Here is a 15,266-nt window from a genome sequence, read left to right on the forward strand (position 1 = left end):
ATTGGAATTTAGTTTGTTTCTATAGTAGGCTAAGAATTTTTTAATATATCCTCGTACCTTTGAGAATAACCCTATATATTATACTATTCTCACTTGCATTGATATACACCGATACTTGACTTTTGTAAAAGAAACAAGATACAAGTACAACTATCACGTCTTCCTCCAACATCGGCATCTGCTATTAAACACTTGTATCAAGTGCAAACAAGGCTAGGCATTCAACTGAACCCAGAAGACTGGGGTTGGAAATTGATATATAATACTATGGAACCGATTAAAACTCCACTCCATCTGTTCCAGAAAAACTCCTCAACACTATTTTTTGCAATTGCAAAAAAGGTTGTAGTGGCTATAAAAAAGTCGGATTGCTGTGTAGTGTGCGTGTACTTATTGCCAAGATCAGTCTTGCCCAAATATAAGTACAATAGAGGAATATTCCTGTGATTTTAAGGAAGAAATCATTGGCTCATCCAGGTTTGAACAATTTATGAACATCCAGCAAGAAAAAGAAGAAGACATGACTGTTGAAGTAGACTTTCAAAAGTATAAATCTCTAAAGAAATCAAAACAATAATAAACCCAATAATCAATAGCAATATCAATAATAAGGTATTATCTAGATCTTGACGGGTATTGTTCCCTTAAATTACCCTCTAATTGTTATGTTAAACTCCAGCTCTCTACCAATAAGTATTTGGCTTTCCGGGAATTCTTGTTATTTTAAATATCTATATTGCCGTTACAAACAAATTAACTAGCGTTAATTAAGTGCGGTTGTTTTTCACTGTAACAATTAGAAATAATTGAGAAAACAAGTGAACGTCATAATGATGATAAATGTGTTGATTGTTACCTAAGTCCTAGGAAAACCATTGGAAAGTTGAAAAGGATTTAAATTTAAATAATTTTATAATTTATAATTTATATAATAAATAATAAAATGATTTAAATAAGTATCAACCTTATTGTAGAAATTCTTCACTTACTGTATGTGAATCTATACATAAACTTACTAGCGCTTAGATGCCCTTCTTCAAGCATTTAATAAACAAAGAATATTCATTCGAAAAGGAAACAGATGTTGACTAAACTATTTAATAAAAAAACGATTATTGATTTACAGCTATTACGGTGGGTGAATGGTCAGTAATTGAAGCATTGGTAGTGTTTTCAGTTAAATTCAGAACTGGTAATTCTTCTTCTCCGTCTTCTATCTATAGGCAATTCTGCCTGTTTCTTTCTTTTGTTGAGCTTTTAAGTTATATTATCGCTCCATCTTATTCGGGGTCGACCGACACTTCTCCCGGCCGGCGATTTGTCTCTTGCGATCTTTACTTCCCTATAATATGTCATTCTACTTATATGGTTGTTCTTTTTTTCTATTCAATAACCACTCGTTAATCTTCTCCACATTACATGTTATTCTAATGTAGTCGCTACTTACTCGATCTCTCAGTGCGTTCCCCGTGATACCCACGGTATTCTCATCACAGCTGTTTCCAGCTTTCTTTGTGTTTTGGACGTGTCCGGTCGCGTTTCTGCTGTTTATGTCATTATTGATCTTATAACGACTTTGTAAATTCTAGTCTTTTCTCTTTCTGCATATTGTATTATTGACGCATCATGCTGCTGTATTGGCTTTCTGTATTTTTTTACTTCTGATTCTACATCTCCATAGCTTGATAGTGTCAGGCCTAAGTAGTTAGTTTCCATAATCTGTTCAATGTTGGTACCGTCAATTTCTATCTTACATCTAATTGGTTCTTGGCTAATGACCAGTGTTTTATTTTTTGGGATAAAATTGCCATGTTTAGCTTATTTCTACTATGTTAAACTTGTGGACCAATCTTTGTAGGTCGTCTTTACTTTCTGCTATGCTATATTTCTATTTATTTCTATATTTCCCATCTTATAACCTTCCCCTTTTCACTGCCTTCATTATTTCATCCTAGAAGAACCTAGCGGATTCAAAACGCTGCTACAACTAGGTGACATCTGCATTGTTGATCGCAGTTTCCGTAACGTGGTGGATTTTCAGAAAGAGCAAGGTTACCATGTATTTATGCCAGTTTGACGACAAGCTTTTACCTGTGGCAAAATCATTGTGCAGAATAGCTGGTATTATTATTGCTTTTATGAAGGAGCGTCGAAATCAGCAGAGTACAGTGCAAGAATTAGTTAAAAATGAGAACGAATCGGCATAAAAAGCTTTTTATGAAATTATTTTTAATTGGTCTAATGGATTTTCCAGAACTTAAACGGAACTTAAAAGATTATTTACTTGCACTGATCAATTATCACATGCAGTATGCTATCTTGCTGAAATAATAACTGACAACGAATTAAACCGCGAATTTTAGAAGATCGCGAAAATATTATAAAAGTAAGGGCATATCGAGGCATATTAATAGCAAGATATATAATTGCTTTATCGAGTATGAGCTAAATATGTTTGTGATTGTGCAAATGTGGACAGAACAATATCTGTTGCTCTCATGTAGACACTGTTATATACTACTTAGCACACGCTCGTGAAATGAAATATTGACCTCCTTGTTTGATGCGACTAGAATAACAAACAACTAATTTTAATACATTATTTCACATAACTACATATTTTAATAGATTTTTTAAGCAATTTTCCACCAATTCGACTCCTTTGTAACTTTCACATGTAATAGCTAACTAATTATAATAATAGGTGTCACGTTAGAGGTTGGTATAAAAAACAACCTACAAAAAATATACTTCTTGTTTTTTACAGTTTTTAATATTGCAAATATTCTTATAAATACATAGGGTTGGCAGCTAAGTACTATCGCTGTTTACTGATAGAGAGCATTGCTTTATTTTTGGTATAATTTATGTAAGTTCTGTACTTTGTCGTTTGTCACGTGATACTGGTCACATTGACGTAACTATGGAAGCAAGTAGTGCGTGATTATTATTAAAGCTGTTAGTTGTGAGTTAATTTTAAAATGAGTGCAGAAACGAACAATTTCGGCATATTTTACTTTTTTCTTTCCGTAGAGGAAAGAAAGCTTCTGCGGCTCACAATTCTGAACCGTACGCTCTGTTGTGAACGCACGTGTCACAGTTGGTATAAAAAATACCGTTCTGGCAATTTTTTCCTCAAAGATAAGCAACGTTCTGGACGACCTACTGAAGTTAATCAACAAATCAAAGTAATAATTGAAGAGGATCGAAATATAACTCTTCGAGAGGTTACGAAGAGACTACATGTATCACACAAAAATTGCAAAACACTCAAAATGTTTTGGGCTAATTGAGAAGCTTGATATTTGGGTACCCCACGAATTGAAAGAAATTCATTTAACACAAAGAATCAACATTCTCGATATGCACCTTAAACGGAATGAAACCGACCATTTTTTGAAAAGAATCATCACTGAAGATGAAAAATTAGTCCTGTATAATAACATAATTTAAAAACGATCATGGAGCAAACACAATAAACCAGCACAAACCTCATGGAAAGCTTAATAACAACAAAAAAAGCTAATCCTGTCAGATTAGAGGGATTTCAAAGGTGTATTTTTTGAGCTACTTCCAAGGAATCTAACGATCAATTCTGATGCTTACCGTCAATAATTAATGAAACTGAAGTAATCGAAGAAAAACTGCCAGAATTGTCAAATCGGAAAGGTTCAGTGCTCCACCATAATAATGCAAGGCCTCACATATCTTTGCCAACTCGTGGGAAACTATTGGAGCTTGGCTGGGAAGTGATGCCAGGCGAAGGAATACTCATAGACAGTGTACGGAGCTTCCCACAATTGTATGATAAAAAGAGAATTTCTAATGGTTTACCAGTAATTTATAATTATCCTTAATTTACTGCATAAACCAATAAATCACCAACAAGAAAGTTTAGTTTAAAGTTAATTTTAGATTAATTTTAATTTTGGCTGGAAAAACTGAGGTTTAGTTGTTGTAGATTTTTCAAAATGACGACTTTCAATAAATTTTAATTTTGGCTGAAAAAAACTAAGGTTTAGTTGTTGTTGATTTTTCAAAATGACGACTTTCAATAAATGTGTATAAAATTACCAATCTATTAATGTAATGCATTTGTTCCCATATACTCATAAGAATGTGAAATGTTTCAATAGAAGGCTGCAGCCTATAAACAATCCTAGAGATTCATTATGACGTTCAATGAATAAAAATTATTAGAATTAGGTATAATTATTTTTTTATACTTAATATATAACATTTTAGTTAGCTATTATCGTATGCAATATTTTATTTAAAAATTTATATTTTCTTGAAGTTTTATTTTCCCCTTATAAATAAATAATAACACGTTTAGTTCAGATAATTCATTTTGTGATATTATTCCTTTACATTTGTCCAATTTGAGAAATATTCTAAACAAAAACTTTACTTTGAAAGTTTATTAGCTCTTCGTCCTAGAAATAATTTAAATTACGCGTCATTAAAGTTTGTTGTATTAATAGTTCAGATCTAGATCCAATGGGTTAGACCAAATAACATTGTTGTTATCCATAAATATTGGTGATCTGTGCGGCAACCTCGACATAGTTTGGTTATTTTTCCCTTTATAATCATTTGCAATCCAGAATTAAATTTTGTACTCTTTCTATTTCTAATTCTAATTTGCTATATTTACCTCTCTCCTGGAGTTTCGGACCAACAGTACACTGTCCAATGATCACATTAATGATCTTACGAATTGTGAGTTTTTTAATCTTTTTTTCTATTCTCTTTCGTCAGTAGCAACAGTAACGACATACTACCATTGTCAAGGGACTGCAGTTAGTCATAGTTCATACAGAATGAGAAAATGGAAGTAAGTTGTGTAATTGTTATGATGATATGAATTTTATTTACCACAAAAACTGACCTGAGACCCAATTCATGATAAATTTACCACCACGGGGTGCTCTCATGATTGATCAATACCACGTAGCAATCGAAGAAATAGATGACGTGGAACAGGGAATAAATTTAATAACTAATAAATGAGAGAGTGTTGGGAGAAAAGCTACTAATGGATTCCTCAGGAAATTTTAGTCTGCTCAACCTCGGAAGTGAGAGTGACGAGGAGATCAGTGGCCCAGCTCTACGTAAGAACAACATGCACGTAGCCGAGTCTACTAGGGAAGATGTAGAGGATACCATCAGGGCAGTGAAGAATCACACGTCTTCTTGTGAAGCTATTATATCGGCAGAACGTCTTAAGTACGGAGGCGAACAGTTTAAGACAATGATCCATGATCCATGCCAGACCATAACACTTATCTGTCTTATCAACAAAAAGACTGATGATCATGACCCTATGCAACACCAACTGCAAGGTGAAGGTAGCCGGCACAATATCATGCCGATTCAACGTCAGTAGAGGTTTGAAACAAAGGAATGCTCTTTCTTGTATTCTGTTCAACCTGAATTCTCAAAGAATATTAAGGATGCTGCAGACCAACCCCGGAGGAACCCTACTCAACCGATAAGTAGAGAAGTTAGATTACGCTTTGATGAAGTACATGCTCATGTCGCGCAGCCGAGACCAAACAGGCACGGCAGCGTTTACGGTAGATAACTACACCTGCGAGCGTACTGACAACTTCAAATACCATGATTTTCTCATAGCTGGAAACAGCGAAACTGCACTGGAGATACTGGAGAGAGTGAAAGCTGGGAACAAGGCGTATTACAGAGCCAAGAAGATGCTAATATTCCGCCTACTCAGCAGTGGTACATAATAGAGGATCTACCATACAATACTAAGTCCAATTGTCATGTATGCCTCTGAAACCTTGGCAATGACTGCTAGAGCCAAAAGGCTGGAGGATGACGTACAACAGGACCTAAAAGAACTAAGAGCCCAAACTGGCGGAGAAAAGTACAACATCGAAAAGAATGGAGGCCAAAGTTTTGCGAGGACCACAGCGTCAATTAGTATGGTACGGTTAGGTAAAAAATCATTAATGTCAATGTTCAAAATTCTCCCTGCGAACGTCTTGATAACATGCTAATCTGTTATAGAAATTTCTTCTCAAGTTATTCAACTTCTCAAGCCTAACTTAAGTGTTATGTTTCCTTTGAACTCATGTTTTTGACATATCCCTACAAAAAGGAGTCTAATGATGTCATATAAGGAGATCATGTTAATGATTCCATAAATTTGCGCCTCCCTATACACTGATTTGGATAAATTTGGTTCAGCTATCGCCTTACATTGGTTTGGTAATGGTGAGGTGTTCGATCTTGCTGAAACCATATTATACTCGCAAGAGCTTGTGGGTTTGCTGGATCAGAATGTAAGTTTGTCAGAGTTGGCACGGCATTATTTTGGAGTAGTTCTAAATTTCATCTCTATTCAATTCTAAGAGACCTACGAAATGATTTCCAGCAATTCCTGCCTAAACATCGACTTTTTTAGCATATTGCTTACGGACTTCTCTAATCCAGTGAGGATTCATATTAGACCAATATCGGCAAATTGGACGAGTAATATGACCTAAGTAAATATACTTTCATCTAACTTCTTTTAATTGGATCACATTGTCATCTAGCATTGCCATTATTTATTCACAAAAAAAAGTTTCTTATCGAATTTGTCTTCCATGAGGTCCTGAGGTTGTACCATTTTGGTAGGGATGTATTTTATTTTAATTTATACCAAACATTCATGTGTGGCCAACGTTGAACAATTCGACTATAATATTTAGATTCTGTTGAAACTCAAGCGTAATATCCAATTTCGTATCATCATTTACTGAATACTACTTTTTTTATCTATCTTACATGACCAAGCTCCCGAAACTGCTTTTTTGGTTTGTTAATTATTCGTTGTGATATACCTAGCAAATTTGGAAATTTTTCGTATGTTACTTCCTCAACCCCAATAATTTGTAGAATGGTTATTTTGTGCATTTCTGTTAAATGAATAATTTTTCTGGTATAATTTCGTATAGTACACTACATTGTTGCAGGCAGACAAGTTACTAGGGCTGTGAGTTTTAAACGAACTTTTAAAAAGTTTGTTTTTGTATTGTTTTTTCCAATTTATATTAGTAAAAAGGAAAACCGGAATGGTTTTTACTTATTTTCGCAATATGAAAAGCTAAATGAGAAATAAAATAATTAATAAAGGTAGGTGTACGACATTGTACATTAATTATGTATAAAATTTTTTGAAGAATAGAAAAGAATAATATATAAGGGATGCAATTGGTATTTGCCGTCTTAATAAAGAAACAAGACATTTTTCCCAAAATCATTTATACTTTTAAGTTTAGTCTCCTTTTAAATTTATTCACTTAGTCAGTGATGCTCTAACTAGTTGAATAACTTGGAACTTAGAAAACAGGAAAAAGTCGCCGTGATCCAGCTCTACTTGAAACGGTGAGTGGTTAAGTAATTCGAAGTGCAATTTCTGAATTTTATCTATGACGATTTAGCAATGATGCATAGTACTTTCCTCTTATTGGTTTACTGTTTTTAGTGCAAAGTAAGCAAATACGAAACCCAACGTGCGGGTAGTTTACGTATACATATTTTGGCCATCACGATCGGTCGTTGTCATACAATCTGATGCCTGTATTAGACTTGAATTCAGCTGACTAAAATTTTACGGTTGTAAATGTATAGAGTCTCCGTACACAGTATCTAAGTCTTCTTTCATTTGCCTAGGCGTATCCCTTTCCATTTCCAGAAAAGTTTTCTTAATGACTCACTTATATGATTGTCAAACAGAAGCCTAACTTCCAAAATGGCTGAAATTTGAGTGAGAATCTCTTAACGCATGAGTAAACATGTTCCCGAACTTATATTGATAAATACTGACATCTTTAGGATGAGTTAGGGAAGCTTGGACAACCCTCGTAGTAGCCTAATTCCAATATATCTAATCGACTAATCCCGATACCATGAGCAATAACCTCCCAAATCATTACTCCAAAAGAGAAGCTAACATGTTTCTCCTATTGCCCTCAAGCATACCCAATTAGAATTACGATTTATCGCTGATTACGTTATGTGCCACCTGGTTTGATGTTTTCTACACCAGCTTAAACGTTGACGACAGTGGTCGAAAACCATTGTTTTTAAAAAAAAAATATTACTATATACATATGTTCAACTGAAAATAGCAAAATTTTTTCTTGAAATCAACATGTATTCACTGAAAGTAGAATTTGATTTCAAAGTAATTCAGGTAAAAAAGGAAAATAGAAAAAAAGCAGTTGTAAAATATATTTTTATAATATTTAATCTAAATATATCATTTGTCCATAATCAATTTTGATCACATCGCTAATTTTTTCAGCTACAGTTGCGCATGGAATAGTTGTATGTCCTAATATAGGTTCAGGAAAAACACTGCAATCGACAACTCTTAGATTTTTTATTCCGTATACTTTCAAATTTGTATCGACAACTGCCCCCTTCTTTGGATCTGTACCTATACTACATGTACTTGTCATATGCATTCCAGCTCCACTACGTTGTTTTAAATAGCATAGCCAATAATCTTTCGAATTGTATTGATAAGCTGCACATGCCGGAGGACGATCATCTGAAAACTTGAATTTACTTTGTTTGTACGGTTTACTTTCCACGAGCTTGAAAATGTATTTTAAACTGTGATACAAGCCGTCTAAGTCCTCGTTTTTAGCGTCGGAAAGTAAATTAGGGTCTATTAATGGATAATCATAAGGACTATTGCTTTTTAATCGCAGCGTACCTGTTGATTTCGAACCAAAAAACGATAATACATAAAAAATATTCGTGCTTTTTGATGATTGAACTTCGAGTTGCATTTTCGCTGTTATGTTCTGATCAACAAATGAAAATATTTCAAAATCTGGTATTCCACTGCCACTTTTATTAATTTGAAAAAAGCCCACAGTTTCAGTTTCAATCGATAGATCACCGTAACCCCGTAAATATTGTGCTACTTGTATAGGAAAAGGCGTCTTTGGTAATTTGATATCAGTAGAAAATGGTAAAAATACGTAAACGTGATCTTTGTATCGACTTCCTACTTCTAAATTTTGAATTACATCGATGCCCAAAGCTTCTAAATGATTTTTTGGTCCTATCCCAGAAAGCATGAGAATTTTTGGACTGGCTATAGTTCCGCATGATAATAGGATCTCCTTTGAAGCTTTTGCTCGATACATTCTTCTATTTTTAGTAAACAAAACACTCTCCGCTATTTTGGTTTTGTTATTAATTTCGATTTTTATGACATAACTCTTTGTAGTAACTTCCAAACTAGACCTCCCAAGGAAAGGAGTTATGAAAACGTTACCAAAATCTTCCCTCCTACCAAATTTGATGAATTGCTGGATGACAGAAGTTCCGATCATATCAGGTCCGTTGTAATCTATCATGGAATAACCCAGTTCCTTGTTTGCTTCAAAAAATGGTTTGGCAAGTTTTTCATGGTACATCGCATTTTGATTATTTAATAAACCAACTTTCCCATGATACGATATATTGATTGGTATTTCAGGATTGATAGATTCAAAATATTCAGTTTTTTTGAAGTACTGCAGTAAATTATCATAGTTCCAAGATGGATCATCGATCGATTTAGCTAAATTATTGTATTGTTCGCGTGGACCACGAGTATATATGTGATCATTAATCAAAGTTCCACCTCCTACTCCTTTTCCAGCACTTATGGGACAGGATTTCTTCGGATTATCTACAATAAATTAAAGCGATCATTTATCTTTAACAAATTTCTTAAAAATTCAAACCAGACAGAAGCAACTGTCTATTCACTGTCGCGGGCCACAAGAAAACTAAACAAACCACAACAACCTTCTTCACCAATTAAAGATCAAGACGGAAAATGGGCCAGAACCAACAAAGAGAAAGCTGATGTATTTGCCGAACATTTATCGAATTCAATTCAATTCAAGCCGATTGATAGTGAAACCAACCAAGAAGACATGGGGGAGATGAACAATTACTTAGAAGCCCCTTTCCAAATGGATAAACCTATGAAGAATTTTAGTTACCAAGAAATCAAAGAAATTAATCCTAAAAAAGCACCAAGATATGATCTCATAACTGGTAGAATTCTCCAGAAGCTAACAAGAAAAGGAATAAAAGAAACAACAATACTAGCGTCTCACTACAACCAGGAATCCACAAAATAATCTAAATAAAATAGAAGTATACCTGAAGAAATGGAAAATAGAAACCAACGAATTAAAATCTCAACATAATACATTTACATTGAAAAGAGACCAGTGTCCTCCAGTCATACTGAATAACTGCCAGCTCACACAAGCGGAGAGCGTAAAATACCTAGATGTACATATAGAAAGCAGACTAACGTGGTATAAACATACTATTCAATAAGTGAAAGCAACTGATACTTAGACTTCAAGATCTTTACTGGTTAATTGGTAGAAAATCGCAGCTGTCATTAACAAATAAAATTCTAGTATATAAAACCATTATCTATAAAGCCCATTTGGACATACGGAATTCAGCTGAAGGGATCTACTTTCCAGACAAATCATACAAGGATTCCAAAATAAGGTTCTGAGAATTTTAGTAACGCTGAGGGTACGTGCCCAATTCCATCGTACAAAGAAACCTACACATCCCCACCCTTAAAAGTGAAGTACAACGCTGCAATGAGAGGAGATATAGATATAGAATTAAATCCCAACACGACAGGTGAAGTGCGCCGCCTAAAACGTTTCAAACCCACAGACCTTTCGACTAGGTTTATATAGTTTAAGAAGGGATATATTTTAATGAAAATAATACCATTTATACACTATTTATTTATTGTTTACATATATTAAACAGACTGTAAATTTCATGGAGTTGAAAAAATATCTTTTACAAAACAGCAGGTAATTTGAAATCTAATAATGAGAATTTAAATCCAATCAAAAAAGAATAAAGCGGGCAGTATTTTGTTAATATCTTGTTGCAACCGTGATTTCAATTATTACTAAATTATAATGTTTAGTTAGTTCTTGCGATTCTAGTATAAAAGGTTTTTAACTCTAATAGTTTTTATTATATAAATAATTTATACGGATTAATTATTATAAATCATTATTAGTTAATATTTTTCATGTTCAGACACAAAATTTTCCATATGAATGCATGTTCTTTTGTATGATTTTTCTTTATTTCTATATTCTATCAAAGCATTTTGATTTATAATTTAATTACACTCTAAATAAGATGAGAAAAACTTTATGTTTGTTTAAATGAATATGATAATATTCTAACAAAAATAGGAATATGAAAAAACAAAAATTCAGTTTCGAAAATAAGAACGGAACTCACTGAGTTTCTTGAGTGAATATTTCAATTTTTTTTATTAAAAATGATGTATGTTACTTAGGGGAGAGGCATAAGAATTTTAAAAAGGCTAAGGTATGGAGTAAACTAACAATATATATAACCGTCGTAGCGATACTGCTGTCAGTATGAAAAGTGACTCTCTTTAGTTAAAGAGCATTTGTATATGCAAACATTAATGAAACACAAATAGGCGATTTCCATGTCAAAACCAGTCAATCACCTTCTATTACCCATTTATTTATTTGTAACTTTCCATGTTTCACCATCCACTCCTTTCAATCAGTTATTAGCTACTATTACAAACCATTCGTCCTCAGAACACGGAGAGAGAACGTCCAAAAACCGCAAAAATACAGGTTTCTGAACGATTAACTTCTGCTATTCCTACCAATAGCATATACACTTGTTATGAATTTAATCTTAGAGCAACACAATGCAAGTAGATTTCTGCATTTTAATCTCTTTTTTATTCGATAGATTCTTCTTTTGTTGACAATGAAGACCATTAAGAGGGAGAGTCATAAAAGAGTAGTTTCGTAATCGTCAATATAGCATGAAAACATTGTCAGATTTTTCAATATTTTCTGTACTTCCATAATACTTTCTTAAAAAGTGATCTTGGATGGTCTTTTGAGTTGAAATGAATAAGCGACTATTAGGTAGGCTACACCAACAAACTTTTTTTATCTGTATTGGAATGAAGATCCGCTAAATAAAAATGGTATAGCCATAATGTTACAAAACCAGTTGCTTCTTTGGTTATAGCAGAAAATGCAGATGAATATATTTTGAATTAATCCTAGTATAATCTTAATCTGTTTGTTTTAAAAAATCTCTAGTAAGATGAGCTGAAACAAACGAGATCATTATATAATTTATAACGACATGGTCCCCTTGGTAAGTTACTGAGCGAATAAGCATGCTCAACGTTACCACACGTCCCCTTTTAGACAAGACAATCCTGGTTTCAGGATAAGTGTTCGATCGTCGCCTGTCAAGGCAAAATTATTTCGTTTTTGCAAACGCTTCCCTGATTTGGATTATAAATATGAATTAGTGAGTAATGTATTTGAAATATAAGTTCATAGCTTAGAATGTTAATAAATCAGAAGTAAGTAAATATGCAATAAAATTTATCCTAACATAATAAACCGTAAGTGAATACAGGAAATATTACGATCATTTCTTACCAAGACACGAGTTGTTTTGAGGAACCGACTTGTAGCCCCAGTTGTATTTGGATTTGGACTGGTAGTCAAAATAAGCCGGAATGTTTATAAAACCTCCATCAGAAAAGTCTCCAGCTTCTATTAAAAGAATTTTCCATGACGTTATTTCAGATAATCTATTTGCTAGTACTGTACCACTTGCTCCTGCACCAATGATTATAAAATCGTAAGTACCATAATCTGAAATGAAAAAGGATCGGCGGACCATCAAAAAATTGTGGGAAAACAAAAAATACAAGTAGTAGTACTAAAATTTCTAATAAAACAAATATCAAGCAATATGAATCGTCAAGATAATAATAATATTAATCACAATTATGTTATGCTAGTATTTATATTATAAATGAAAGTTTCATTATTTTTTTAAATCTTTGGCCGTCTAAATGACCTACAAACCCGCTACGGGATTGACACCATCGAATCAAACAATTTTCTTGCCAAAAACCCTCCTCCCCCATGAATCACTCCCCTCAAAACCCAAGAGGAAACTTTCCTTTCCTCCTTCAGCTAATAGCGACGACCTACGACGATCTCTCTAGCCCCCTCGATAAGCAGTTAACAAAAAATTCTCTTCTAACTCGAGGAATGTTAGTTTTAAAATGTGCCTATCGGTTTCAAAAATTGGTATTCCTTCTTTCAGTTAAGAATTAAACCAATTTGTTAACCAATACAACCAACTTATATATGCCAACTTTTTTATGGTTCATTTACCATTCTGGTTATTTAACAATAAAAGTTTGTTGTTTGTTCTGGCATGAGGGGATCACAGTGAAGAATTATTTCTGCAAAGTTTGTAAAATTCACCTGACATAGTAAGCGATCTAGATGTATTTGTCTTAGCAATAGGTATATTGATTATAAGAGCTCCGTTGAAATCTTGAAATATATCCTCAGTTTTCGTAGAATATAACTCATTCGTATGGCACACTCCCATTATACCTATTATTATCACAACCTTCGCAAGATACTAATAAGATTATTTTAAAATTCCGCTTTTGGTGACTTAACTTTGGTCAGAAAAAAAGGATAATCTGGTGCTTTTTTAAGAAATTCTTTCCGTTCCTCTGGTGTAAGTCTTGAGTTTTTTGGTTGTTGCCCGAACTGGCGTTTTAGGAACGCTTGAGTATTTATATACTTATCCACATGGGTGATGAATATTCAGACGACTTTTACTTTTTGTTGAATACACCAAAATACACCAATAATACATTTTCAGCTTTCGCGTTATCTAGCAATTCATGGAATACTTGTATACGATATTAAACTTATTTGCTTTTTTATGTTGCGAATTTTTCGTTGTGCTTGCGGTTAACTCTAATATCTTCTTCTTCCATCCATAATAGGTCTATCACCCGTTCCTTCTGCGACACCTTTCCTCATCCTGGCTCTAGGTTATCACTCCACCTTTTCGTGGTCGACCTCTACTCCGTGTTCCAATTGGAGATTTATCTCTTGCTATTTTAATTAGTCTATCGTCTATCATTCGACTTATAAGTGGGTTAAATTTTTTTTGCACTGTGGTACCGATTAATTAAAGCTATCTACGTCACAGGTTTGTCTGATTTGTTCGCTTCTAACTCGGTCTAGTAGCATTTGTCCCGAGAATTTTTATTTCTATTGTCTTCAAAAGTTGTTTTGTTTTTATGTTTCTGGCGTTGTTTTTGATGTATAGGTCTGATTGTATATTCGTATGTTTCTTGTCTTAGACATTTGTTTCGCCATACTAAGTTCTGAAGACATCCCGCGACTCGTTTTGCTCTGGCTAAATGTCCTCTTACTTCGTCTATTACGTCTGCATAACTGGTTATGTACTCGAATTTAATTCTCTGTTGTTGTATTATTTGACTTTCTAGTTCTAATAAGCATCTAATGGGCTCTTTCGATGTTGTCATGTATTTGTATTGTGCTATACCGATGACGCCGTATGTGCGTAAACAAAACTCCAATATGTTAGAAGAAATACCTACTGCCTCTCATTTCGACTTTATCAACAAGTATACTTGTCATAGTAAAAAGATGAAATATGATGTAATTTTAACGTGACTTTTGATATGACTATTGAATAATATTATTCCATGGAATTGTCAATATCATTCAATTGACATAGTGATAGTTATCGATAAATAATATAAATGGACTATACCAGTTCTCAAAAATTCATTTATAAAATATTCTTACCGTTTACAACATTATCTGCAGGCTCGTACATACGTGCATCTGTAGGAAATACGTAATTATTGGATTCTCTAACACCATTCTTCATCAAATCAATATAATAATTTATAGCGCCTGTTTCGTCTTTATAAATGTTGGTTGTTTCAACAAAAATATATGAAGAAACTAGAAACAATATCTTCAAGTATTTCATGCTGACTCTATGTATTGTTATTTCCTATATCTACATAGAAATGTATAGAATTCTTGAGTGTATATATATATATATATATATATATATATTCTATTGTGAAAATTATGTATGGGAATGCATACATTATTTAAAAAAACGTGCCGAAAAAATTACTTTTATAGTTAATTAGTTGATTAGTGCATTTTACAATATTCATACTTAAAAGAATTTCGAACGATAAACGCCGGTGCTCCGTTATCGCAGCTAGAATTAAAGAAAACTGTCCTAGCTGAGAAAGTTTTTTTGTGATGTGCTAACAATCGACAATGGTTAGGTTAGGTTAGGTGTCTATG

At 33.4% G+C, this 15,266-nt stretch overlaps 1 protein-coding gene across 1 annotated transcript; it reads right to left on the minus strand.

The window, feature by feature from the left end:
• Positions 1-8,227: 8,227 nt before the first annotated feature.
• LOC130444536 (glucose dehydrogenase [FAD, quinone]-like) lies at positions 8,228-14,995 on the minus strand. The gene is made up of 3 exons (XM_056779729.1): positions 14,745-14,995; positions 12,528-12,746; positions 8,228-9,703 (listed from the first exon to the last, which is right to left on the minus strand). The coding sequence occupies exons 1-3, from the start codon at positions 14,932-14,934 to the stop codon at positions 8,259-8,261; spliced, it is 1,854 nt and encodes a 617-aa protein (XP_056635707.1). The 5' UTR covers positions 14,935-14,995; the 3' UTR covers positions 8,228-8,258.
• Between the last annotated feature and the right edge of the window lie 271 nt (positions 14,996-15,266).

The sequence above is a fragment of the Diorhabda sublineata genome, chromosome 5, assembly GCF_026230105.1.
Source record: "Diorhabda sublineata isolate icDioSubl1.1 chromosome 5, icDioSubl1.1, whole genome shotgun sequence".
Classification (NCBI taxonomy): Eukaryota; Metazoa; Arthropoda; class Insecta; order Coleoptera; family Chrysomelidae; genus Diorhabda; species Diorhabda sublineata.

What these genes read in the sequence shown, in the direction of transcription:
- LOC130444536 (XM_056779729.1), bottom strand. Translation starts at nt 14,934, where the DNA reads ATGAAATACTTGAAGATATTGTTTCTAGTTTCTTCATATATTTTTGTT. An exon ending in TGCAGATAATGTTGTAAACG is followed by an intron (nt 12,747 to 14,744) that starts GTAAGAATATTT and finishes TTTTCATTTCAG; the next exon opens with ATTATGGTACTTACGATTTT. An exon ending in TCAAAACAACTCGTGTCTTG is followed by an intron (nt 9,704 to 12,527) that starts GTAAGAAATGAT and finishes AATTTATTGTAG; the next exon opens with ATAATCCGAAGAAATCCTGT.